Raw genomic sequence first — 24,544 nt, 5'->3', positions numbered from 1 at the left:
AAACACATCACAGGGACCACACTGCCAGCCATAGAGGACATCCAGAAGAAAGCTGTCAGCGCTGAGCACGCAGTATTCTTAAGGACTCCTCTCACCCTGTTCACAGACAGTTTTTTTGTCCTGCCTTCCAGGAGGAGCTTTAGGCTCCCCCGGACAAAAACCAGCAGACTGAGGAACAGCTTTTTCCCCATAGCAGTCTCCCTTTTGAACTCTGCCCCTCACTGACTCTTTTCCCCCCATCCATCTGTAAATATCACCATAGTTTTTCTATAACTGCACTTTAAAACTTATACCTGTATCCTGCACTTGCTGCTATTGCACTGCTGGTTAGATCAAACCTGCATTTCGTTGCCTTGTACTTGTTCATGTGTAATGACAATAAAGTTAAATCTAATCTAATATTTTTATACATCATCTAAAAACTTAAGACGTATATGTATCCCCAATTACAGTGCTTCCACGTATCAGTACAGTACTTAGTACTTTCACTTATCTTAAAGAAACACATTTTTTTTGCAATGTAGTGGAAAATATGTTTATTATGTTTCTTGTTGTCCTGCCATGTTACAGTTTGAATAGGATATTTATTTACCACTTGAATATTAGAAACAAATATAATATTTTACAGCTTCTATTGTTAAACTAGTGTACAATCAGAACACAATACAATGGACATTAGTAAACAAATGCCATGAACACGTCTTACAAAAATACAATAAAAGATACATTTTCTAATTATTAATTTCCTGTAAAACATAATAATTTCTGAATTGTTTTTTAGTTCTCAAAGCATCTCACTTAAATGGCACTAAAACGCAATATTTCACAGGAAAACTCAGTAATGCTCACAGTCACTGATAAACGTCTTACAACAACTATTACTGTTTAACTACACAAAGTAGTGTGAAATCAGAACATAATAAAATAACTGTTATAATAAATGAATTGGTATTCTTCTAACAATAATAAAAAATGTAATTATTTACATTGCAAGGATTATTTTCTTGTGAAACTCATTGGTTCCTTAATCAGCAACAAGTGCTACTAGTTCTCAGATAATTTCACTACATTCAGACCGACATTTTTATCTCAATGTTTTTTAATGAATTTGATCCGAAAACTAAACAATCCTCACTGTGACGACTTACATTTCTTCATGTGTCTGAGAAGACTTGATAAAAATCGAAAACTCTTCTGACATGGAGGACAGTAGTAAGGCTTCTCTCCAGTGTGAATTCGCTCGTGTGATTTCATTGCTGAAGATTGACTGAATCTCTTGTCACAATATGAGCACTTGTACGGTTTTTCTCCAGTGTGAATTCGTTGGTGCAGTTTTACATAGCCAGCTGTAGTAAAGCTCTTCCCGCACTCTAAGCACACATGATCTCTCTTGCCATTGTGTGTCTTCTGGTGCTGCTTGCAGTTGCCACGACGTGAAAATCTCTTTTCACAGAACAGACATGCATAAGGCTTCTCATCTAAGTGAACTATCATGTGTTGTTTTAGACTTGATGCTGATGTAAAACCATGACCACACTGAGTGCAGGTAAAAGGCCTCTCTCCAGTGTGAATTCGCTCGTGTGATTTCATTGCTGAAGATTGACTGAATCTCTTGCCACAATATGAGCACTTGTAAGGCTTCTCTCCAGTGTGAATTCGCTCGTGTGATTTCATTGCTGAAGATTGACTGAATCTCTTGCCACAATATGAGCACTTGTAAGGCTTCTCTCCAGTGTGAATTCGTTGGTGCAGTTTTACATAGTCAGCTGTAGTAAAGCTCTTCCCGCACTCTAAGCACACATGATCTCTCTTGCCATTGTGTGTCTTCTGGTGCTGCTTGCAGTTGCCACGACGTGAAAATCTCTTTTCACAGAACAGACATGCATAAGGTTTCTCATCTGAGTGAACTATCATGTGTTGTTTTAGACTTGATGCTGATATAAAACCATGACCACACTGAGTGCAGGTAAAAGGCCTCTCTCCAGTGTGAATTCCCTCGTGTGATTTCATGTTCCAAGAATGACTGAAACACTTGTCACAATATGAGCACTTGTACGGTTTTTCTCCAGTGTGAATTCGTAGGTGCCGTTTCACATGGCCAGCTGTAGTAAAGCTCTTCCCGCACTCTAAACACACATGATCTCTTTTGTCACTGTGTGTTTTCTGGTGCTGCTTACAATCACCACGACGTGAAAATCTCTTTTCACAGAACAGACATGCATAAGGCTTCTCATCTGAGTGAACTATCATGTGTTGTTTTAGACTTGATGCTGATATAAAACCACGACCACACAGAGTGCAGGTAAAAGGCCTCTCTCCAGTGTGATTTCGGTGGAGCTGATTTAGATGGCCAGCTGTAGTAAAGCTCTTCCCGCTCTCCAAACACTCATGATCTCTCTTGCCACTGTGTGTTTTCTGGTGCTGCTTACAATCACCACGACGTGAAAAATTTTTTTCACAGTACCAGCATACGTAAAGCTTCTCATCTAAGTGAATCACCATGTGTTGCTTTAGCTTTGATGCTGACCTAAAACCATGACCACACTGAGTACAGGTAAATGGCTTCTCTCCAGAGTGAACATTTAGATGATTGGTAAGCTTACTATTTTTTCTGAAGCTCTTTCCACACAGAGTACAGTAGTAAGGCTTCTCTTCAGTGTGAATTCGCTCATGTGACTTCATCTTCAACGAATCACTGAAACTCTTGTCACAATATAAGCACTTGTGCGTTTTTTCTCCAGTGTGAATTTGTCTGTGCTGTTTCAGATGTCGAGCTTTAGTGAAGCTCTTCCCGCACTCCAAACACTCATGATCTCTCTTTTCTTTATGTGTTTTCTGGTGCAGTTTATAACTGTCAAGCCATGAAAAACTCTTTCCACATTCAGTGCAGATGTACAGTTTCTCTCCAACGTGAGTATCTATGTGCATGTCGAGTTTCACTTTTTTTCTGAAACTCTTTCCACACAGAGGACAGGTGTGCGGACGTTTTGTCTTTGTTCCTTGAGTCTTGAAGTTGCGCTTCCCATCCTCAGCATTCAGGTCTTGTTTTTGCTCTTTCACCTCCATCTGGTCTGAAATAAAGATCACGTCAGAGAAGGATCAGATTGATCCTGATTTAATAGATTAAAGAGATCCCAAAATTGTTTAAGTATCTGACCGTCGAATTATGTTCTCTTAAGTTTTTGAAGGGCTAGTTCACCTAGAAATTAACACCCTCATCATTTATTTCTTCATTCTCCACTTGTTACAAAATTGTTTGAGTTTACATTTTTCTGTTGAAACCAAAAAGAAGATATACTGAGGAATGTTGAAATCTGGTAGCTATTAGCCACTTCCACACAGTAATACTGATAAATAACCAGAAAATATCTGGAATGGCTTTACCGATAAATAAATAAAAAAAAAGTGCTGTTCACGCAGGCAACGATGTTTCATATTTTGTATAGAAATGTACCATTCACACATTCATTCAAAAATACCAGAAAATCCTGACATGACCTCTAAACAGCTGTGTTTGTAAAGATGAAGGTCAGTCTTTTGTTGATGGTTTGACTTTTCTTTAAAACTTTAGCATTTATATAGCTGCTTTTGTCCCAAAAACAAACCAAAATACTGAACTACAAGAGAAATGTGTTGTCGCTAGCATCTAAAGTCAAGACGCTACCTGCAGCTAAAAAATTGTTGTTTGCACATTTGACTAAGATGCACAAAGGTCTTTGTGATGAACATGGTCTATTCCAGTGGTTCCCAACCTTTTTCTTTGGGGCCCCCCCCATGAACATATACAAACATTGGAGCCCCCCCACCATATAAATACACACCCACGCACACACATATGTACTGTATATATATATATATATATATATATATATATATATATATATATATATATATATATATATATGTGTGTGTGTGTGTGTGTGTGTGTGTGTGTTTGTGTAATATTAATATATAGTAATACGTATAGAAAATATTAATTAATCAGTTTTAACTTGTCTTGGCCTTCAATAAAACCAAAATTTAGGTAGGCTTTGTCATACTGTCTAATCTTTTTCTTCGCCTCTGAAGAATCACTGCATTTACGTTTGTCTGCCATTTTTGTTTTGATTTTGCCTTTACTACACGTTGACAAGCAGATTGCGCGAGTGAGCAAAATTTAAATAATTATTTAAAGTTATTTATTTTAATTATTTTCACTATTATGTTGGAATTTTAAGCATGTGGTTAGATTATTTTTTTTGGTACTTAAAAACACATATATAATAGTAGGGCTGCTCGATTTTGGGAAAAATCATAATCTTGATTATTTTGGTCATAATTGTAATCACGATTATTCAAAACGATTGCCAGTTAAAGTCAAAATTATTAGCGATCCTGAGATATTTTTTTTTTTATATAAATATTTCCCAAATTAAGTTTAACAGAGCAAGGAATTTAAACAGTATTTCCTACAATATTTTTTCTTCTATTTGTTTTATTTTAGCTAGAATAAAGACAAGAATAAAGCAAGATATATTTTTGATTGTCTGCAGAATAAACTACCGTTATAATGACTTGCCTTATTACTCTAATTAAGCCTTTGAACTGCACTTTAATCTGAACGCTTGTATTTTGAAAAAAATATCTAGTAAAATATTATGTGCTGTCATCATAGCAAAGACAAAAAGAAATCAGTAATTAGAAATGAGATATCAAAACTATTATGTTCAGAAATAAGTTAATAAAATATTCTTTCCATGAAACAGAAATTGGGCAGGAAAAGGTTTGCTAATATTCAAGAGGGCTAATAATTCTGACTTCAACTGTATACATACAGTTATTTTCCACCCTGCAAAGGAAAGAGAAATAAATACAATAGAATAAAAATATGAAACAAACTGTGCTTTAATCATCTTCACTGTAAGAAAAACACTTTAGCTACAGCAGTCCTTCAGTCAAGAGCAGCGAGGGTTTTCTCGTTATGTTTGTTTAATAATGATAAAAACAGGCGGCAGAAGGATTATAGCGCACTATCTCTTTAATGGTTTCTCTTTCACGTCTTTTGATCCTCAACTCGTTTGTTTATTACACAAATGAGAGTTAATGTAAATAATCACTAAACACCGCGTTTTGACTCCTATTTGACCATTAAAGCGCTCACGTTAAGATGACTTTAGATGTCTGCGCTCCTCTGCTCGTCTCAGTGTGTGAATGAGAGTGAGTGCTGACCGGCCGCATGCTTCTGACTGCGTGATCGTGCTGCACACACACATAAGCTCTTTCGCGCTTTTAAGAGCAACACGTGTACAACTGTGGCGAAATATGATGCAATAATCATTTATCTCGATTAATGCTTTTTTATAATCGTTTGAAACCGAAATCTAAATCGGATTTTTGATTAATTGCAAAGCCCTTTATAATAGTGGAGCACTTTTATGCCTTTTTCTACCACAATACTTATCCTCTCCCGCGCCCCCCCTGTGAACTCTGGCGCCCCCCTTAGGGGGGCGCGGACCCCAGGTTGGGAACCACTGGTCTATTCTGTTAATATACTGTATGGAAAAGTACTGTTAACAACTTGGATGAAGAGATATGGAGGAACACTTTCACATGTCGTAAGCTGATAGAGTGATATGTGCCGCTGCTTGTGAGACCCTCTTTGAAACAAAAGACTGTCTCACTCCCCTTTATGCGCAACACTTGCAGAAGAACTCACAGAACTTTCTATAATTGGCATTAAAAGGAACATAGAAATGTTGTCTCATTAACAAGCAGCTGCTAAATGTGTCTTAACACAGGATTTTAAAGCCTTATTTTTCATAAACCATGTGACTGTGAATGCACCATAAGTTTCCGAATGTTCTGCAGCTACAGTAGAAGTCTTATGGCCCGTTTACGGTACGGTTTGGTTTGGTATGCTTTTATGGGCGTTTCCACGGTCAAAAAGTGTATCGAACCATACCGTACCACTTTTTAGTCACCCTTTCGGGTACCAAACACGTGAAAGGGTAGCAAAAGGCTAGACGGCAGCTGAACGCTATTGGTTTACAGAGATACTTCATTCGCTTACGCAACAAGCCAGAATGAAAACAAAAAACATGCCATGTTTAAAATACACTGCTGTGAGATAACAGCAGAATTACATATATAAATAATAACGAGCCATGGTCGACCTGGGCTCAAACAAACCTTGTCGTCTTGATGAACAGCCACAAAGCCAAAAAGAAGAGCAGGTTTTACCTTGTGCTCCATAGTTTTTTACTAGCCAGTCTGAAGGGCGAGCAGTTTCGCTTTCTTGATTGCGCTCGCCGCACGTCTATATCTGAAATAACAAACTTCTTGAGCTCATGATAATAATGGGCGCTTGATTATTGACGTGCTTTTAAAACCGATCCTGTCAGAAGTTGACAAACGCGAAAAGAGTGACCCGCGAAAAAACAATGGAGAAGCTGGAAAAAAAGGAGCACATTATTTTTTCAGCAAACTTGAACAAACTGCCATGTTTTTAGACTAATATGAATTACATGTCCTACATGTCCTGCTGAAGATTACAGACAAGGTAAGAGGTTTGCACTGACTGTGGGCTATATTTTGTGTTGTTTTTGAACCCAAATAAGGACTAAATGCATGTCATGTGTAGTTCTTCTGTAGTTGGTAATATATCGGAGACTGTAAGGGGCTGTATGTGTTCATATATTTTCATTTATTTATTTTATATAATTGCAGACGTTACAGTTGAAGGATTCAGATTTCTGCTTTCCAATCCATCTCATCATGGACCAACGTTTATCCTTTTCGTCATCCTGTTTCTCGGTATTTAACTGTGAATTGATTTTAATTAATGAATAAATTAACACATTGCTTAATACAAGAATGTTCAGTGCATTTGCCTGTCTCTTTATAAATATTTTCAGAAGCCACCAATCTAGGTCAGAGGTCACGGAGACCTTGAGTGGAACTGAGGGCTGAGGACTGGAAGCAACTGTTTCTATTGTTATTTCTACAAGTTAATATTGTCTAAACTGTCTAAAGTGATTTTGCTATTTTTACTGTTAATTCTTTTAAAGTGATTCTACTTTTTATTCAAGATAGACTTTGTGTAGTAAGGAATTATAACTGCCTGAATGTAGATTATGTTGGTTTTTAACCAGTTTTGATAAAGACGGATGAGAGCACACTCAGCCTTGGATAAGAAACAGATTATACTTTGTGTGTTTGTGTTCTATTTGATCTTTGATCCATTTCACAGGTCTGGAGTCAGCTCTAATCAGTCTAAAGGATGTCTGACGGTTATGTTTAGATATTGTTCAGAATTGTACGCATGAACCCCACATGGAAATTTTTCTAGTCTTTTTGTGTTTTAACCAATCAGGTTAGAACACCTTTATGTTTGACGCAGTTAATGATGTTATGTGAGAGTATAATTGTTATTGATTGGTGATTGTAAGCAGAGCGGCCTAGGAACTCATTGCGAGTGTTGAAGCTGGCTTCTGCGAATGAAACTGCAAACTATCTTCAGTAAACTTGATTTATTTACTGTAAACTATCCCTACACAGTAGGCTATTTCACACTGTCATTAATCTGCAGTTATAATCAACTCATGTTCATAGAAAAGTTAGTAATAAAAATTTATACACAAGTATTTATGTGTATAAAGCATATGTTTTGTGAGAAGTGCTTCTCATGTGATATGTGAGCGACCCGTTAAGCTTTACTGTATACATTTTCTCGAGCGAGAATGAAGTCAATTGAAACTTTTTTGTCATACACCACGCCCACCAACAGGGTACCCTTGGTAGTGGAAACGCAAGCCTGATAAAGGTGACCCATTCTGACCCGAACCGTACTGTACTGTACCAGTCAGTGGAAACGAGCCAGTATGTCAAGGTGTACATGCTCATCTCAAAATTATCCATCTGCGTTCACACAGAGCAGAACTGGCTGGGAATTTGCTGGTAATATTACAAATTCTCTTTCTGGAAAACTGGTGAACTGAATTGACCAGTATTTTAAAAAGAAGTCTGTATGTCTGAAAGAGGCTATAAACTTACACAGTATGTTCTTGTTCTGTTACGGTTGTTGATGGCAAAGGGTCTCCAGCATTCTTTAAAATATCTTCCTTTGTGTTCAGTAGAAAAAACTTTAAGGCAAAGATAAACCTTTTAGGTATGTTTTTACATGAAGTAAATTCTTAGATGAAACTGGTTAATTTTCGATTCATATAATTCAAGTAGAAGTGGGCGATAAGGCCTCAAAATTATTTTAAGAATATATGAGAGAACGTTCGAGGTTACAGAAGTAACCCTTCGTTCCCCGGGGAGGGGAACGGAAGACCTCCGTGAAGTTGGCACCCCATAAAAACAAATAATCCCCAAAACTATGCCATTCGTTTGTGCTACGTTTGTGCTGATTTGTGCCGCAAAAACGAACGTTTGTGCTGGTTTGGGGTCTGAGATATTAAGCATTATTTTTTTAACCGTGTGACGTCACTCTCCACCCCATGTTGCGCAATTGACTTTAAAACAGCACAGGTCGTTTGTGCTCGGTTTGTGCTGGTTTGTGCCGTTAAAACGAACACGGTATCTGTTTTCCTCTTTTAGATATAAGCAAAATATTTCGGGAGCCGTGACGTCACTCTCCACCCCATTTCCTCCAAATCGCACAAAACTGGTATCATTCGTTTGTGCTGGGTTTGTGCCGGTTTGTGCCGTTAAAATAAACACTTTATCTATTTTCGTTGTTTAGATATAATCAAAATATTTCGGGAGCCGTGACGTCATTCTCCACCCCATGTTGTCTAAATCACACCAAACTGGTATCATTCGTTTGTGCTGGATTTTTGCTGGTTTGTGCCGTTAAAATAAACACTTTATCTATGTTTATTGATTAGATATTGCCTAATCAAACATTTCGGGAGCCGCGATGTCATTCAGCGCCCCATTATTTCCTCTAAATTGCACAAAACAGGTGTGCTGGATTTGTGCTGGTTTGTGCCATAACAATTAACACTTTATCTATGTTTATTGATTAGATATTGCCTAATCAAAACATTTTGGGAGCCGCGACGTCACTCAGCGCCCCATTATTTCCTCTAAATTGCACAAAACAGGTGTCATATGTTAGTGCTGGATTTGTGCTGGTTTGTGCTATAACAATTAACACTTTATCCATGTTTATTGATTAGATATTGACTAATTAAAACATTTCGGGAGCCGCGACGTCACTTAGCGCCCCATTCCTCTAAAATGCACAAAACAGGTGACATTCTTTAGTGCTGGATTTGTGCTGGTTATGCCATTAAAATAAACACTTTACCCAACAAACACACAACGTTGCCTCAACGTAGCGACCTTCCTACAACGTTGTACCAACCTTGCAAAAAGGTTGAGGATTCAACGTTGTTGCTAAACGTTGTCACAACGATGTCATAAGGTTGCCATTTAAACATCACGAGGGCCGCATACTTTAGGTTGTGCTTAGGTGGCGTGGACAACCACTGTACAACATTTACTGGTCACAGCTGAATCAGTTTAAATTTCAACAAGCCGTCATCTCATTCATCAACGACCGAGGAGACGTGAGTATTGTTTTATTTCTTCTTGCTAAATAAGATACGTAAATCGTGAATATTCAAACAAACCTACGATTTCGACAACAATCTGTTCCAACATTACACACACACACAAAAGCCGTAATGAAGTTGTTACTAGCGAGTAACATTTCAGCATTCCGTTCACGGACGGCGACAACATTAAAACCATTATGTTAAATCTCTCGATAAAACATTTCCTGATTATTTACCTACGCCTAGTCTTTAGTCAAATGGACAATAATGTTTTTGAAGTTCAGTTTTTTCCATATCCATAGTGATCAGTTAGTATGATACTTCATCACACAAGCCGACCCACTTTTTACAAAACACACAAAATAACTTTTAAATACAAAACACCTCTGTGCAGTTTGCGTCCCGGTAAAGGGACAGTTCACTCAAAAATGATATGTACTCACGAATTATTTGCCCTGTAAATAATAAGTGATTCCAAACCTTTAGGTTTCTTTATTCTATTGAACACTAAAGACTGTAAGCATTTGCTTTCATAGTAAGAAAACACTAATTAAATAGTTACCGTTTTCCAGCTTTACATCTTTATTGTTTAGCAGAAAAAAAAGCCAAATAAGTTTGGAACAAATAAAGGATGAGGCTAAAATGGCAGAATTGTCAGTTTTGGGTGAGCTATCCCTATAAGTTAAAGTATATAAGTTGATGTTCATATGCCTAATTAATATAGATATCAATAAAAAGGTCTGCTAGTCTAAATTTCTATTTTGATTGATCTTTTGATGTTTTATTTAAAACCCACTCTTTTCTTTGCTCAACAGGCTATTTTCACATGGAGGTAATCTTCTATTGATAATTTCTGGATTTTAATTATGTGTAAGTTGCATAAAACTCTATTGTTTAACCACTCACTCACTGTTGTTTTCAAATTACTCGTGTAATTTGTCTTTCAGAATGTTTTCAGCTGTTGAATTCACCTCAGATCAGTGTTGCTGTAATTCCTGATCTATGGAAAGAATAATTGAATGAGGTAAGAAGTATACTACTCTATTTACTTTCATAATAAATGTAGTTATGTTACCTAAAACAGCATGTTCGTAATGTGGAAAATAGATCATGCTTATGAAATATTACTTTATAATTTTGTACAGCTGTTATTGAAATGACACTAAGTTTAACATTCCATTTATAGCGAGCAACGCCACAACTACAGGACCTCTTCTTTCTCTTCTCATAGTTTAAGTAAGTATTCGGAGACTAACTCTGACTTCTGTTAACTCAAACCTGTTGTCCCTGTATCTCTAAATTTATTTAATTGTATGTAATTTTGGTATATGATATATTATTAAAGCATTAAAATAAAGTAGGCTACATAATTACTCACTGGAGATTTTATATGTAATGAAATTAAAATAAATGTCTGAAACTTCAATAACTTGCTAGTCATAGTCGTTTCCATCTGTCCTCTCTTGTTCACTGCCTATTTTGACTTGTGTCTGCTGTGGATCTCTGAAGCTGGATTATCTGTTGAATTTGTTTTTTTCCTCTGACAGCTTTCTCCATACCAACAACTATGCCTGGTCTTCAGCTGCGCTCCCCGGTCTGCTGTATTCTCCAGTCCAGAGCTTCACTTCCCAGTGTCTGAATTTTAATTTATATATTTATTTATATATATATATATATATATATATATATATATATATATATATATATATATATATATATATATATATATATATATATATTTACATTTTAATGATTTCTTGTTTACTTTTCTTGTTTGTTTACCCTTTAGTTTAATTATATATATATATATATATATATATATATATATATATATATATATATATATATATATATATATATATATATATATAATCTAAACTTTATACTGTTTGTTTATAATTAGATGTGTACTGTATGTATTAAATGTTGTGAAATATATAATAAAAAGTTTGATTATATTCATTTTTGTGTTATTTTTACACTTTAAAGTTTACACATGCAGTTGTTAAATTAAATAGGAAAAATAAATGAACAATATTTCATATTAAGCAATACTGGAAAAGAATTGCTGCTTATCCTGTATTATAGGCAGTATTGATAAACTGCCACAAAAAATCTTAATACAAGTAGTAAGAACGCCGCCTCGCGGTTGCTGAATGTCACACGACAACGTGGCTACAGCCTTCTCACGTCTTACATTTCTACGTTGTGACAATGTAGCTAGCACGTAAGCGGCAACGTTGCCTTTGAAAAAATACAACGTTGTGCAGACATCGCTACAACGTAAATGTGTTTGTTGGGTATCTGTTTGTATTGTTTAGATATTGCCTAATCAAAACACTTTGGGAGCCGCGACGTAACTCTATATTGCACAAAACAGGTGTCATTCAATTGTACTGGTTTTGCCATTTATAAACACTTTATCTGTTTTCCTTGTTTGGATTTAACCAAAATATTTGGTTAGATTTGTGCTGGTTTGTGCCATGAAAATGAACAACAGATATTTATATTTGTGCGCACATATGTTACTTTCGTTTGCTCACAAATTGTGCTAGTTTGTGCTGCAAAAATATTATTTGTAAAAAAATAATATCAGATCATTAAGAGGTCTCTCCACCCCAGTTGCTACATATTTACTAAAATAGTCTCGTTATGTGCGTTTCATTTGTGCTGGATTGTACCTGAAAGTTTCGTTAGTGTTGCTTCTTTTATTAAAATATTGAATGAAAGATAATGATATCAGCTACCCGCATATTTTAAAATATTTAAATTTGTTTGGGCTGATAGAAATTTTGTCTAAGATGCTTTATTTATTTTTTTAGATAGCGTAGGCCAAGGTTATTCTGAGATTTTTTTTATTATTAGAAAAAGCATGAAGGATGCGAACATCATTTTGACAGGTTTAATCCAAGTAAAAGGGCTTGGCCAATATAAAGATAATTGGCTACAACCCTGCTTTACTTATCTACTTCCTTTTAGTCTCATATGAGTAGCCAGCATGCTTAACAATAGAGGAAAAAATTTAATATATATATATATATATATATATATATATATATATATATATATATATATATATATATATAAAATTTTTATTAATTTTATTTATTAATTTTATAAAAAATTTATTAATATACATTTTTTTACCTGTTTAACCATGCTGCGATTTTCTCTTAAATACTCTTATCATCTGGTCGTCCATATTAGGCTGCTTTCGTATTTAAACTAGCAGCCTAAACTTTTCTGTTGTGGTAGGTAGGCCTACCACTTATAAGTAAAGCAGCTTTAGTGGACTTATTTAGTTAATTTTTTTATTTTATGGGGAAAAATAGATTATAACACACGCAAACACATAGGCTATGCGTTTTCTACAGATAAGTTTTGGTTTTCGTGATTGTGTTGTTTGTCATACAGTGAAAGAACAATGTCCAAATGGCAATAAAATAACAATAAATAATTGATTAATTAATTACAGTTAATAATAATAATAACAATAACAACAATCATATAAAATATTTACATTCACTTAATTGGTAAACACTGTGCGTTTTTATCACGGGCTGTAGGATGTTATTTTGACCATTTTGATTTGGTTTAATAAAAGATAAACATGTAATATTTTGTTATATTTTAATTATCCTTAGTTATCTTCTTATTATTGTCATTATTATTAATATTATTATATTTATTTTATATTTAATAACTTGTAGACTCTTTAAACAATGAGGAAATAACTAAACTTTTTTATTTCAAGGCCCAGACAGCTTGTTTTGTAATTTAATGCCGGCTATAGGCTACCACCTGAAGGACGGTTATACGGCGTGTTGTGATGTCGGCCGTCACCGGAGAAAATTTATTTAAACTTTAAAACTTTAGTTTTTTGGACTTTTGTTTGAAAGCTTTACTGTCCAAGTTACTGTTGTATAATTTAAATTATAGCCTATATATGCACCAATAAACAAGTCGAATGAATTAATGAATGAATGAATGAATAACATAAATATAGATTCTTAAATGTTGATATTGTTTTTGCTGATAAAAAATTACAAATATTAAACAAAAATTTAATAAAAATAAAATGAGCACTTTTCAATATTTATACAATTCAGTTAAATATAAGCTGGACATTTTTGGGGACATGTAATTTCTCTGTGATCTTTAATATATACTGGGTAGCTATATTTTCTAAAATCTCAACCAGGAATTGCTTTAATATGAATATGCTTTACATCCTGATATGCTGTTGTTTCATTTTCATTCTTATTTCACTTGAAAAAATCGGTACTTAATGTTTGAATACTAAAATAAATAACAGCCATTGTTTAAATGGTTATTTTACCAAGAAAATATATATTTTATATTTTTATCAACTAATTTATTGATTGTTAAAAATGAAATAATTTAAGTGCTATATTTTTTATTAGTGAAAGTGCACGCTTACTTTGCCCAAGGCCTCTCAAAAAATATATTTCTGCCACTATAATACAAATGCACTATTATTGTTTTATTATCATTGTTTATTTTTCCTTAATGTATGAAATTTTTGATAAATTTATTTCCCCTCCAATCATTTTCATTCATCACGTTAAATTTAGGTAATTTTCCCTCCAAATAAAATTGATTTGCAGCTCAGCATAAAACAGCTCAGCATAAAAAAGGATCCGAACGATTGGAAAAGCGGCTTTTAAAGAGACAAACTATATACGAAATTTGTTTCAAAAAATATTTTTTCCAAGAAAAATATACGAATTATATTTTAGTTTGAGGCCAACTGTGCGGGTGGATGATTTTCAGTCAGTGGAAAGTAGGCCTATGAATTTAATATGCCTCATATTGTATCACAATCTTCTGTCATATATCACAATCTTCTGTCATATATTTGCAATTTTTTTAATATGTCACATAACACAAATGAGACTATTTTAGTAAATATGTAGCAACTGGGGTGGAGAGACCTCTTAATGATCTGATATTATTTTTTTACAAATAATATTTTTGCAGCACAAACGAGCACAATTTGTGAGCAAACGAAAGTAACATATGTGTGCACAAATATAATTATCTGTTGTTCATTTTCATGGCACAAACCAGCACAAATCTAACCAAATATTTTGGTTAAATGGCAAAACCAGTACAATTGAATGTTTTGTGCAATATAGAGTTACGTCGCGGCTCCCAAAGTGTTTTGATTAGGCAATATCTAAACAATACAAACAGATAAAGTGTTTATTTTAATGGCATAACCAGCACAAATCCAGCACTAAAGAATGTCACCTGTTTTGTGCATTTTAGAGGAATGGGGCGCTAAGTGACGTCGCGGCTCCCGAAATGTTTTAATTAGTCAATATCTAATCAATAAACATGGATAAAGTGTTAATTGTTATAGCACAAACCAGCACAAATCCAGCACTAACATATGACACCTGTTTTGTGCAATTTAGAGGAAATAATGGGGCGCTGAGTGACGTCGCGGCTCCCAAAATGTTTTGATTAGGCAATATCTAATCAATAAACATAGATAAAGTGTTAATTGTTATGGCACAAACCAGCACAAATCCAGCACACCTGTTTTGTGCAATTTAGAGGAAATAATGGGGCGCTGAATGACATCGCGGCTCCCGAAATGTTTTGATTAGGCAATATCTAATCAATAAACATAGATAAAGTGTTTATTTTAACGGCACAAACCAGCACAAATCGAGCACTAACATATGACACCTGTTTTGTGCAATTTAGACAACCTGGAGTGGAGAGTGACGTTACGGCTCCCGAAATGTTTTGATAAGGCAATATCTAAAAAATAAAAATAGATAAAGTGTTTATTTTAACGGCACAAACCAGCACAAACCGAGCACAAACGAATGATACCAGTTTGGAGTGATTTAGACAACATGGGGTGGAGAATGACGTCACGGCTCCCGAAATATTTTGATTATATCTAAACAACGAAAATAGATAAAGTGTTTATTTTAACGGCACAAACCGGCACAAACCCAGCACAAACGAATGATACCAGTTTTGTGCGATTTGGAGGAAATGGGGTGGAGAGTGACGTCACGGCTCCCGAAATATTTTGCTTATATCTAAAAGAGGAAAACAGATACCGTGTTCGTTTTAACGGCACAAACCAGCACAAACCGAGCACAAACGACCTGTGCTGTTTTGAAGTCAATTGCGCAACATGGGGTGGAGAGTGACGTCACACGGTTAAAAAAATAATGCTTAATATCTCAGACCCCAAACCAGCACAAACGTTCGTTTTTGCGGCACAAATCAGCACAAACGTAGCACAAACAAATGGCATAGTTTTGGGGATTATTTGTTTTTATGGGGTGCCAACTTCATGGAGGTGAACGGGAAGTGCTATACTGTGGATTTGATCTTGGGAAAATCCACGTATGGGAGGATTCAGTTCAGAAGCCGCTTGTCTGAAAGAGTATTGAACGGGCCAATGAATGTAATGAATTGGCAGTGTAAGCTTGCACAGGTGTGCTTCATTGCCAATTATCTCAGCATATAAGCACACCTGGAGCGAGCAAACGCCATCCTTTTAAGCTGAAGAGATTTTAAAACAGCTAAGGGACAGTCATTATGGCGGCGGAGTATAGCATTACCGTTCCCTTCCTCGGAGAACGAAGGGTTACTTCTGTAACCTCGAACGTTCCCCTTCGGTTGGGGAACTTCAGTGCTATAGAGTGGATTTGATCTTAAGAAAATCCACGTATGGGAGAAGTATGGAAAACGCCATAATGGCTGCACCTTACCAACGCCCCCGATGAGGGGATAGTCAAGCAAGCGTGACGCACCCACATCATGGGAGGCGCGGTCCTACAACGTGTCACTGGGCCTAATTTATCCTACTTTAACAGAAGTTTTACGGATTTAGATATATTTTTTGGGAAGTCGTGAGCGTCTAGATAATTCTAGGAAAATACGACAGTACGTTGGGAAGCATGCAATCCCAATAGGGAGGACGCTGTGGAGGCCATTCGCTACCCAAGGGGGGAATAGATGGCAGAATTTACATATGGACTAGCCCTAAGACGGGGGAGTATGCAAAGAAAAAAAGTGGTTAGCGAAGAGGGAAGACACGGGTCCACCCAGGGGGGGGGACTTAACCGTGGCGGAATAAGCATATGGGATCGCCTAGTGGGGATCACGCATAGCAGGCACCTATATCCAAAACGCGGGCTGACCAGCGGGCAGACCTACAACGTAGTGGGCCAGCAGGTGACTCCTCCGCTGAGTCAGTGCTGGGGGCCACGGAGAAATCTGCAGGGCTCACCTGACGGGGACCTTTACTGAGAGATAAAAAGGCGCACGTATCTCCGTGTTAGGGAGAATGGAGCAGCAAGCGTGTTTTAACACCCTACCCAGTTGTTTCCTCAATCACCAAAAGGTTACCTAATACCCTTGAGGAAACCGGCTCCACTCGCAGATTGTAAAACCTTGCAAATGTGTTGGGTGTCGCCCAGCCCGCAGCTCTACAGATGTCTGTTAGAGAGACGCCGCATGCGCGCGCCCGAGAGGATGCGAAGCTCCGAGTGGAGTGCGCACGCACTCTCGGGGGACCAGGCTCACCTCGGCTCTGATAAGCGAAAGAATGGCATCCACAATCCAGTGGGAAAACTTAATTTCGGTACGGCACTTCCCTGCTGCCGACCGCCATAACAGACGAAGAGCTGCTCAGATGATCTAAACACTGAGTGCGGTCTGGATAATACGCAAGACGCGAACTGGACAATAAAGAAAGGGCTGGGTCTGCCTCCTCCGAGGGCAGCGCTTGCAGGCTCACTACCTGGTATTAAAACGGAGTGGTAGGAACCTTGGGCAAATATCACGGGCGGGGTCTCAGGACGTGAGAGAAAGCCAGCCTAATTAAAGGCATGAGTCACTGACCGGAAAAAATGCCTCCGGGTCCCTGACCCTCTAATCGATATCAACGCGACCAGCAGAGCTGTCATCAGGGATAGAAAGATACTGAGTCGAGGATCGAAGGGATCTGACGCGGCTCGTGTAACGAGGGCGAGATCCTAAGAGGGCATGAGAGGGGGCGGGGTGGATTAATTCGCCTCGGGCCCCTGAGGAACCGGAGGATGAGGTTTTCCACGGTGCAGCCAGCCACCGCGTCATAAGAGAGCTGATCAGGCAAATTACGGGGGTCTTCTCTGCGAGAGACGCACCATTCAGTGAATAGACTCCACTTCAGGGCATAGGCACGCTCGGGGAGGCGGCTCTAGCCCGAGTGATGGTATTAGCCACCGCAGTCGGAGGTTACCTAAGTCTTCCTTGCGTCTAAGGACCTCCAAAGATCGGCAAAGGTTCCAGATGGTGCCCTGTCCCTGAGAGAGTAGGTGCTCTCTCGAAGGGAACTGCCAGGGTAGGGCCATCGCGAGGAGGGAGAACTCTGACATCCAGGTCCGGTTGAGCCAGAGGGGCGCAACCAGCAACCTGTTCCTTGTCCTCCATAACCTTGCACAGTAACTGCGCGAGCAGGCTCACTGGGGGAAACGCGTATTTGCGCATGCCCCGAGGCCAGCTGTAAGCCAGTGCATGCGTGCCGAGAGCACTCGGTCAGGGAAAGAACAACCGGCAATGAGCGATCTCAGGGGAAGCAACAGATTGATCTGGGCTTCCCCAAATCGTGCCCATATCAGCTGAACAGACTCGGGGTGGAGTCTCCATTCTCCAAGACGTAAGGCTGCCGTGAGAGCGCATCGGCTGCACAGTTGAGCTTGCCTGAATATGAATGGCGCGGCGGCGACACAGCTCCGGAGGGGAGGCTCGAGGGGTGGGAGAAAGGAGACCGTCCTCCCAGCACTCGTGAGCCACTGGCGAAACGCACCGAATCTGCAAGCTAGAAAGCATAGCATCCCAGACTGGCAGATTTCGGGCTGTCACATCCGGGGAAGTGGAAAAGTGCTCCTTCATGATGTTTTCATGGCAGTAAAAAGTGCCGTTGGAAATGGGGCCCCGCCTTCCAGCGGAGAAAGAGAAAGTTCCCTCTTCTCCAGATGGCCTGTCCCAGGGACGCTTCGCGGTCCGTTGCCGGACTTAGCGGCGTTCTGGGCAGGGGGGCTGCCTACTTCCGAGGTGCTCGGCGCGCTCGCTTCGCCAGAGGCGTGTGCGGGGGCGGTGCAGCTCTCTTAGGCGGGCGCCTTCGGGCGGAGAGGGCTTACGGACCCGCCGATAAGACATCACCCATCAGACTGCTCTCTCACCGCCTCGAATTCCTGGGTGAATTCTCAGACACGGTCGCCTAACATGCAAGCTTGGGATATGGGGAAGTCAAGAAAGCGGACTTTGTCGACTTCGCGAATATCAGGTGGCGCTCCTGGATCACTTGTGTGGACATCGTCCTCCCCAACGCACACGCAGCAGACTTAGTAGTCAGAAGAGCTTAGTCGGCGGTGGTGCGAAGCTCATAAGCCTGGGTTGGACCCACCCTCGTGCAGCTCAGTCAGCGCCTGCGCTTGGTAGCGCTGGTAGGTGGCTATCGCATGCAAGGCGGAAGCAGCCTGGCCCGCAGCCTTGTAAGCTCTAGCTCCGAGGGAGGCAGATAACTTACAGGCTTTGGATGGAAGATGAGGCGGACCCCGCCAAGAAGAGCATCGGGCATTCAACCTGAGGAATCGCCACATACCCCCTGGCCGTTCCACCACCAAGAGTGGTGAGGGTGGAGGGACACGCAGCACGAGCAGAAAAAAGTGCCCTTCAAGACCGCGTGAGCCTACTGTGCGGGAGGTCCGTGGGCAACGGATTATCTCTCGCTGAAACCCTCAGATCTGCCCGAGTGCCCGCTGCAGAGCAGGGGACAACTGGGGTGGTTTGCCCTTTTGCAAAGGCTAGCCGCAATCTTTACTGCGCAACAGTCATGGCATCGCAATAACGACATGAACTGCCCGCGAGCAGCGCATTAACATGCTGGACCCCCCAGGCATGCAACGCAGTGCTCATCCAGAAACGCACAGTCGGAGCGCAGTCCTGAAAAGGACGTGCTGCACGACTGTTGCTCTTTCTGTGAAGTTTGCAACTTCATACGCACCGCTCTGGAGGACCGGACCCAAAGAATGCCAGGCGGGGGAGAAACCCAGCACGACCGTCTGTCGCTCCGTGTACACACTCTGAACCGGGAGAATGCTCTCGTTCGCTCGGAATCGCTGGATCACAGCAGGAGAAGTCTCGACTCGATCAGAAAGTCTCTGAAGCGAAAAGGATGGCGTTTGCTCGCTCCAGGTGTGCTTATATGCTGGGATAATTGGCAATGAAGCACACCTGTGCAAGCTTACGCTGCCAATTCATTGCTTCATTGGCCCGTTCAATACTCTTTCAGACAAGCTGCTTCTGAACCGAATCCTCCCATACGTGGATTTTCCCAAGATCAAATCCACTGTATAGCACTGAAGTTCCCCAACCGAAGGGGAACAATATTTCTGATCATATAAAAAAGGAACAGTTAAACAATGTTTAATTTGTTATTTCACTCACATAATTGTTGCTTACAGATAACATTCATAATTAACGTTCAAAAATCAATGTCAAAAACAGCATGTGTAGTTCCATGAATTGTATGTCAGGGCTCGAAATTAACCTTTTTGCATGGTAGCACCGGTGCTTCTAACTTTAAAAATTTAGGCACATCAGCCAAAATTTAGTCGCACCCACCAATTATGAGCACCGTTATTACAAGTTTTATACAAACTTATTTTTGTATTTGAAATGAACACTAATCAAACTAACAAGCAAAAAAAATAATACATATATTCAAGCGTGAGGAAAATATGTCTCAACGAAATCCCGTTATCACAAGAAGATAGATTTTTAGAACAGAACTGAGTGAATAGCATACACGGAGCGCTCACCGGCCCTGCACACACTGCTTGAATGAATCTGTTAACGGTATAACTTTGCTGTTCTCACAAGTGCTGTCTGATATTGCACTGATGCTTTCGACACATACTGTGCCTTATTATATGCATACATCTTAATAGCAATACCGGTCTTTTTTGGAGTAGCGATATTAGTTTAGTCAGTGCAAGTCCGTTTGTGATGGTGTACGTGGAGTTAAATTTGACATATAGCTGCACCTTGCACGGCGGGCATATGGCTATTATATGAAGGATTAAACAGAAGCTCTCATGCTAGATGTGGCTAACAGTTACCTAAAAATCCCATCCCACAAACTTTTCATAGCGGACTTGAAGCCAATGGAATTCTTCTACTCTTGGAAAAGTGTAGATGATTGATTAACATTCAGCACATGGTCACTAGTAAGATGTGTCATAATTTGTAACTAGATGGTTTCTTAAACTAAATCTGTTAGCGTTATCTTCATTCTCATCTTCAGCGCTTTACAATTTTTCGCGGTAGTAGCTCTCTCTGTCATCCTAAGCCAGAAGGCGCTGAGTGATTGACAGCTGATATTAACCAATCATTCGCGTTCAGTGCTTGAGCAGTGGTGGGCAAATAAGAAGAGCGCGAAGGCGGGGCAAGCAGTACGGACGTGGATTTGTTTACTGCAGCAAGTTGACATGACAACTGTTTTAAACCATTCCTGAGCGCTGCGTTTTACGTTTCAAGTGCAGACAAAGAGCTTAAAGATGCATTCTGCGTGAATGTCTCCCGAATTAACACATGTGGTGAACATTTTACTGTAAAAACTGGTCGCACACAACAATTTTAAGCACTCGCAGAATTGCTCCCAAATATATTTTAAGGTCGCATAGATAAAATTTCGGGCGCATATGCGACCAAGATGGTCGCAATTTCGAGCCCTGTATGTACATTATAGTTTATAGTAATATACAGGGCAACAAGTTGTTTTAATTGTAATATGAATAGTTGTTTGTTAGTATTAAATATTCGTGTCTGTTTTGTTTTTCTTCATTTACATTTATTCAATACAAGGCTGGGCAACGCAGTGGCGCAGTAGGTAGTGCTGTTGCCTAACAGCAAGAAGGTCGCTGGGTTGATCCTTGGCTCAGTTGGCGTTTCTGTGAGGAGTTTGCATGTTCTCCCTGCGTTCGCGTGGGTTTCCTCCGGGTGCTCCGGTTTCCCCCACAGTCCAAAGACATGCGGTACAGGTGAATTGGGTAAGCTAAATTGTCCATAGTGTATGAGTGCGTGTGAATGTGTGTGTGGATGTTTCCCATAGATGGGTTGCGGCTGGAAGCGCATCCGCTGCGTAAAAATGTGCTGGATAAGTTGGCGGTTCATTCCGCTGTGGCAACCCCGGATTAATAAAGGGACTAAGCCGACAAGGAAATGAATGAATAATACAAGGCTGAAGGCATAAAATTACAAGTTGATTATTAGCATAAAATAGCAATAAATAAGACCCGAACACACTGTTTGAAAAGGTATACTCCATCCAACTTTGTACCAATCATGGGCAATCACATTCAGTGGAGATTCCTGAATTTTTACTTATTTCCATTGAGTTCTTGTGTCGACAAGCATTTAATTTTCCAAGAAAACACATTTTGTTCAGACATAATGCTACCTGTGAAACATCTGAGGAAGCACCAGTCACAGGGTTTTTGATAGATTGTTAGGTAAACACTGCTTTATTTTTGTTTGAATTTGTTTATATGAAACAGTAAAAAAGAATCAAGAAAGGAGACCAACCTGTTTGTTCTTCAGCATCTTCATGATCCATTCTGTAAGGTTCTGGATCTTTCAGATTGTCAGTTCGCTCCGCAACAAAATCAGTTTTTCCCATGGAAATGCGAGTTTCGTTTCCTGTAGGACAAAATGAAAATTATTTGAATTATTTGAAAAGTATGAATACATAAGGCGTACCTGATATTAAATTTAGCAAACTCAAATTGAGGGAATTGATTCATTCTGTCAGCATATTTTTAGTCTCTTTTGACTTTGCTATTTTCGTTCATTGATTTTCTTTTTGGCTTATTTTCTTTATTAATCAGGGGTCGACACAGCAGAATGAACCTCAACTTATCCAGCATATGTTTTACACAGCGAATGCCCTTCCAGCCACAACCCAACTCTGGGAAATACCCTTACACTCTTGCATTCACACACACGCGCACACACACACACACACACACTATGGACAATTTAGTTAATTTAATTCACCTATATTGCATGTCTTTGGACTGTTAGGGAAACTAGGGCACCTGAAGGAAAGCCAGGCGAAAACAGGGAGAACAAGCAAACTACAGACAAAGATGCCAACTGATCCGGCTGGGACTCAAACCAGCTACCTTGCAGTACTATACTTTTTTTCTTTTTTTGATTATAAAAAAAAAACGTATTCAACAGCAAACGTGTTTAGACCTTTGCAGATTATCTTTAAATGAAAAAACTAGGTACAGTTTAAATTCTTCACAATTATTATTGAAACCGCTTGGCACTTTTTTTGTTTGTAAAATATTTTAACATTAAAAAGAAAACTTACAAAATAGAACTCAGTACATTTTCATCCCTAAAATACCTTTTTTTATGATGGTTATTGTCAAACATTTGACGACATCCACCGAAATTCTTCATATATTCGTCGATTAAGTTAGTTTTAAACACGACTTGAAGCAAAAGTTCCATCAGTCATGCAGCAAGTTTCGCGCCCTGGATCCTATTCAGCGCATGCGCTGTTTGTTTGTTTAACGTTAGATAAGCGCCAAAATTCTTTAATATAATGGCGCCACCCACTGGATACACACACTAATTTAAGCAGATTCAACTTAAGGCAGGAGTATATTAAATTCCAGTAATATATAATGTATCATTTAACTGATATAATTAGATTCTTAAAAAAAAAGAATAACATCTAAAATTCTCACCAACCCCAACACTTTTAAAAGATAATATACAAATATCTTAAGCTTTGTACCAGAATACAAAGCTTAAGAACTATTCAAACAAAATAATTGTCTTTACTATACATTAAAATGGCTAAGACTATAATCATAGACATGATAGCATTAGTCTCAATGTTCCATGCTAGTATTATTTTCACAAGTGATCATCCATATTAGAGTGAAGGTCAAATCAGATTTTGGAAATAAGATGCAACCTTTTGTTTTATATTAAGTAGTTAGGAATTGTTGGTATAAATCCACCAGACTTTAATTTAAAAGGCTCCTATCAAACAAAAAAAAAACTTTAGGAAGCTGTTTGGTCAGAAATAGTGTGTGTAGAAAAATGTGTAGAAATGTGTTTAGAAATAGTGTGTACGCAGTCATTTTAGAGTGGTATAAATATTACTGGTATAAATATTTTCTTACATTAGCCCATAACTCTTGAGGTCAAACACAGGATGGCACATCAGTGCAGTTATCTCTGCCCACCAAGGTGCATATGGGACATTCTACCAGAAACTTACATTATCTCTCCCTGAAACAAAAACATAAATACAGTGAATAAAAAGTATTTCATTCCAAAAATGTCTTAATGGACTGATGGTTGATTTATATGAGTTGTTCTGTAAAGGAGTGTCAATTATTTGGTTCTCAGATTTTTGTTCTTTATTAAACACACTTTACAAACTTACAAACACTGTCATTGTCCTTGTCCTCAGCCAAACTGAACCTACAGCTTTAATAGATTTGTTGTGCTAAAAACTGTTATTTAGGGGAGGAAAAAACTAAAAATAGCAAAGTTTAAGTTATTTACACCAGTTGATTAAAAACATGAAATTATAAAAAAAGGTCTAAAAATAATTACTACAAGTATAAAATACAAATACATTTACAATTGTCCCCATGTTTCTAAGTCTTGTCACATTTGCAATAAATTTAACATAACATATGTGCAATACACCTTTAAGGCTATGACTTGGAAGTGGCATCATTTGGTGGAGAAGCAGACAGAGATCAAGGATGTGTTCTATCATTAAATTGTATGATTTTATGCTTGCTTTGTATGATTTTTAGACAACGGCAAACTTAAAGGTCAGGCCACGTAACATTTTTTAATAGGTGAAAATGTAAGTTTTTGATAGAATGTCAGCTTCTGTAATATCATGTCTTAGTATAACT

The 24,544-nt window shown here is 38.5% G+C and overlaps 1 protein-coding gene across 3 annotated transcripts; it reads right to left on the bottom strand.

The window, feature by feature from the left end:
- Positions 1-321: 321 nt before the first annotated feature.
- Positions 322-23,145, bottom strand: LOC101884350 (uncharacterized). 3 transcript variants are annotated; one of them, XM_087286769.1, is made up of 4 exons: positions 23,002-23,145; positions 22,173-22,286; positions 1,715-3,071; positions 322-1,629 (listed from the first exon to the last, which is right to left on the bottom strand). In XM_087286769.1, exons 2-4 carry the CDS (start codon positions 22,264-22,266, stop codon positions 1,587-1,589), a joined length of 1,494 nt encoding a protein of 497 aa, XP_087142895.1. In that variant the 5' UTR covers positions 22,267-22,286; positions 23,002-23,145; the 3' UTR covers positions 322-1,586. The 3 variants fall into 3 exon arrangements, with proteins under 3 accessions (XP_087142895.1, XP_087142893.1, XP_087142894.1); XM_087286767.1 differs by having other exon boundaries at positions 522-3,071; XM_087286768.1 differs by lacking the exons at positions 22,173-22,286; positions 23,002-23,145 and adding an exon at positions 5,512-7,515 and having other exon boundaries at positions 522-3,732.
- Positions 23,146-24,544: the final 1,399 nt, after the last annotated feature.

Source organism: Danio rerio, chromosome 16 (genome assembly GCF_052040795.2).
Source record: "Danio rerio strain M-AB ecotype USA chromosome 16, GRCz13ab, whole genome shotgun sequence".
NCBI lineage: Eukaryota > Metazoa > Chordata > Actinopteri > Cypriniformes > Danionidae > Danio > Danio rerio.
The sequence above is the reverse complement of the archived record's forward strand: the minus strand, read 5'-3'. Positions and strand labels throughout refer to the sequence as shown.

What these genes read in the sequence shown, in the direction of transcription:
- LOC101884350 (XM_087286767.1), bottom strand. Translation starts at nt 22,266, where the DNA reads ATGGGAAAAACTGATTTTGTTGCGGAGCGAACTGACAATCTGAAAGAT. An exon ending in AGATGCTGAAGAACAAACAG is followed by an intron (nt 3,072 to 22,172) that starts GTTGGTCTCCTT and finishes TCTTTATTTCAG; the next exon opens with ACCAGATGGAGGTGAAAGAG.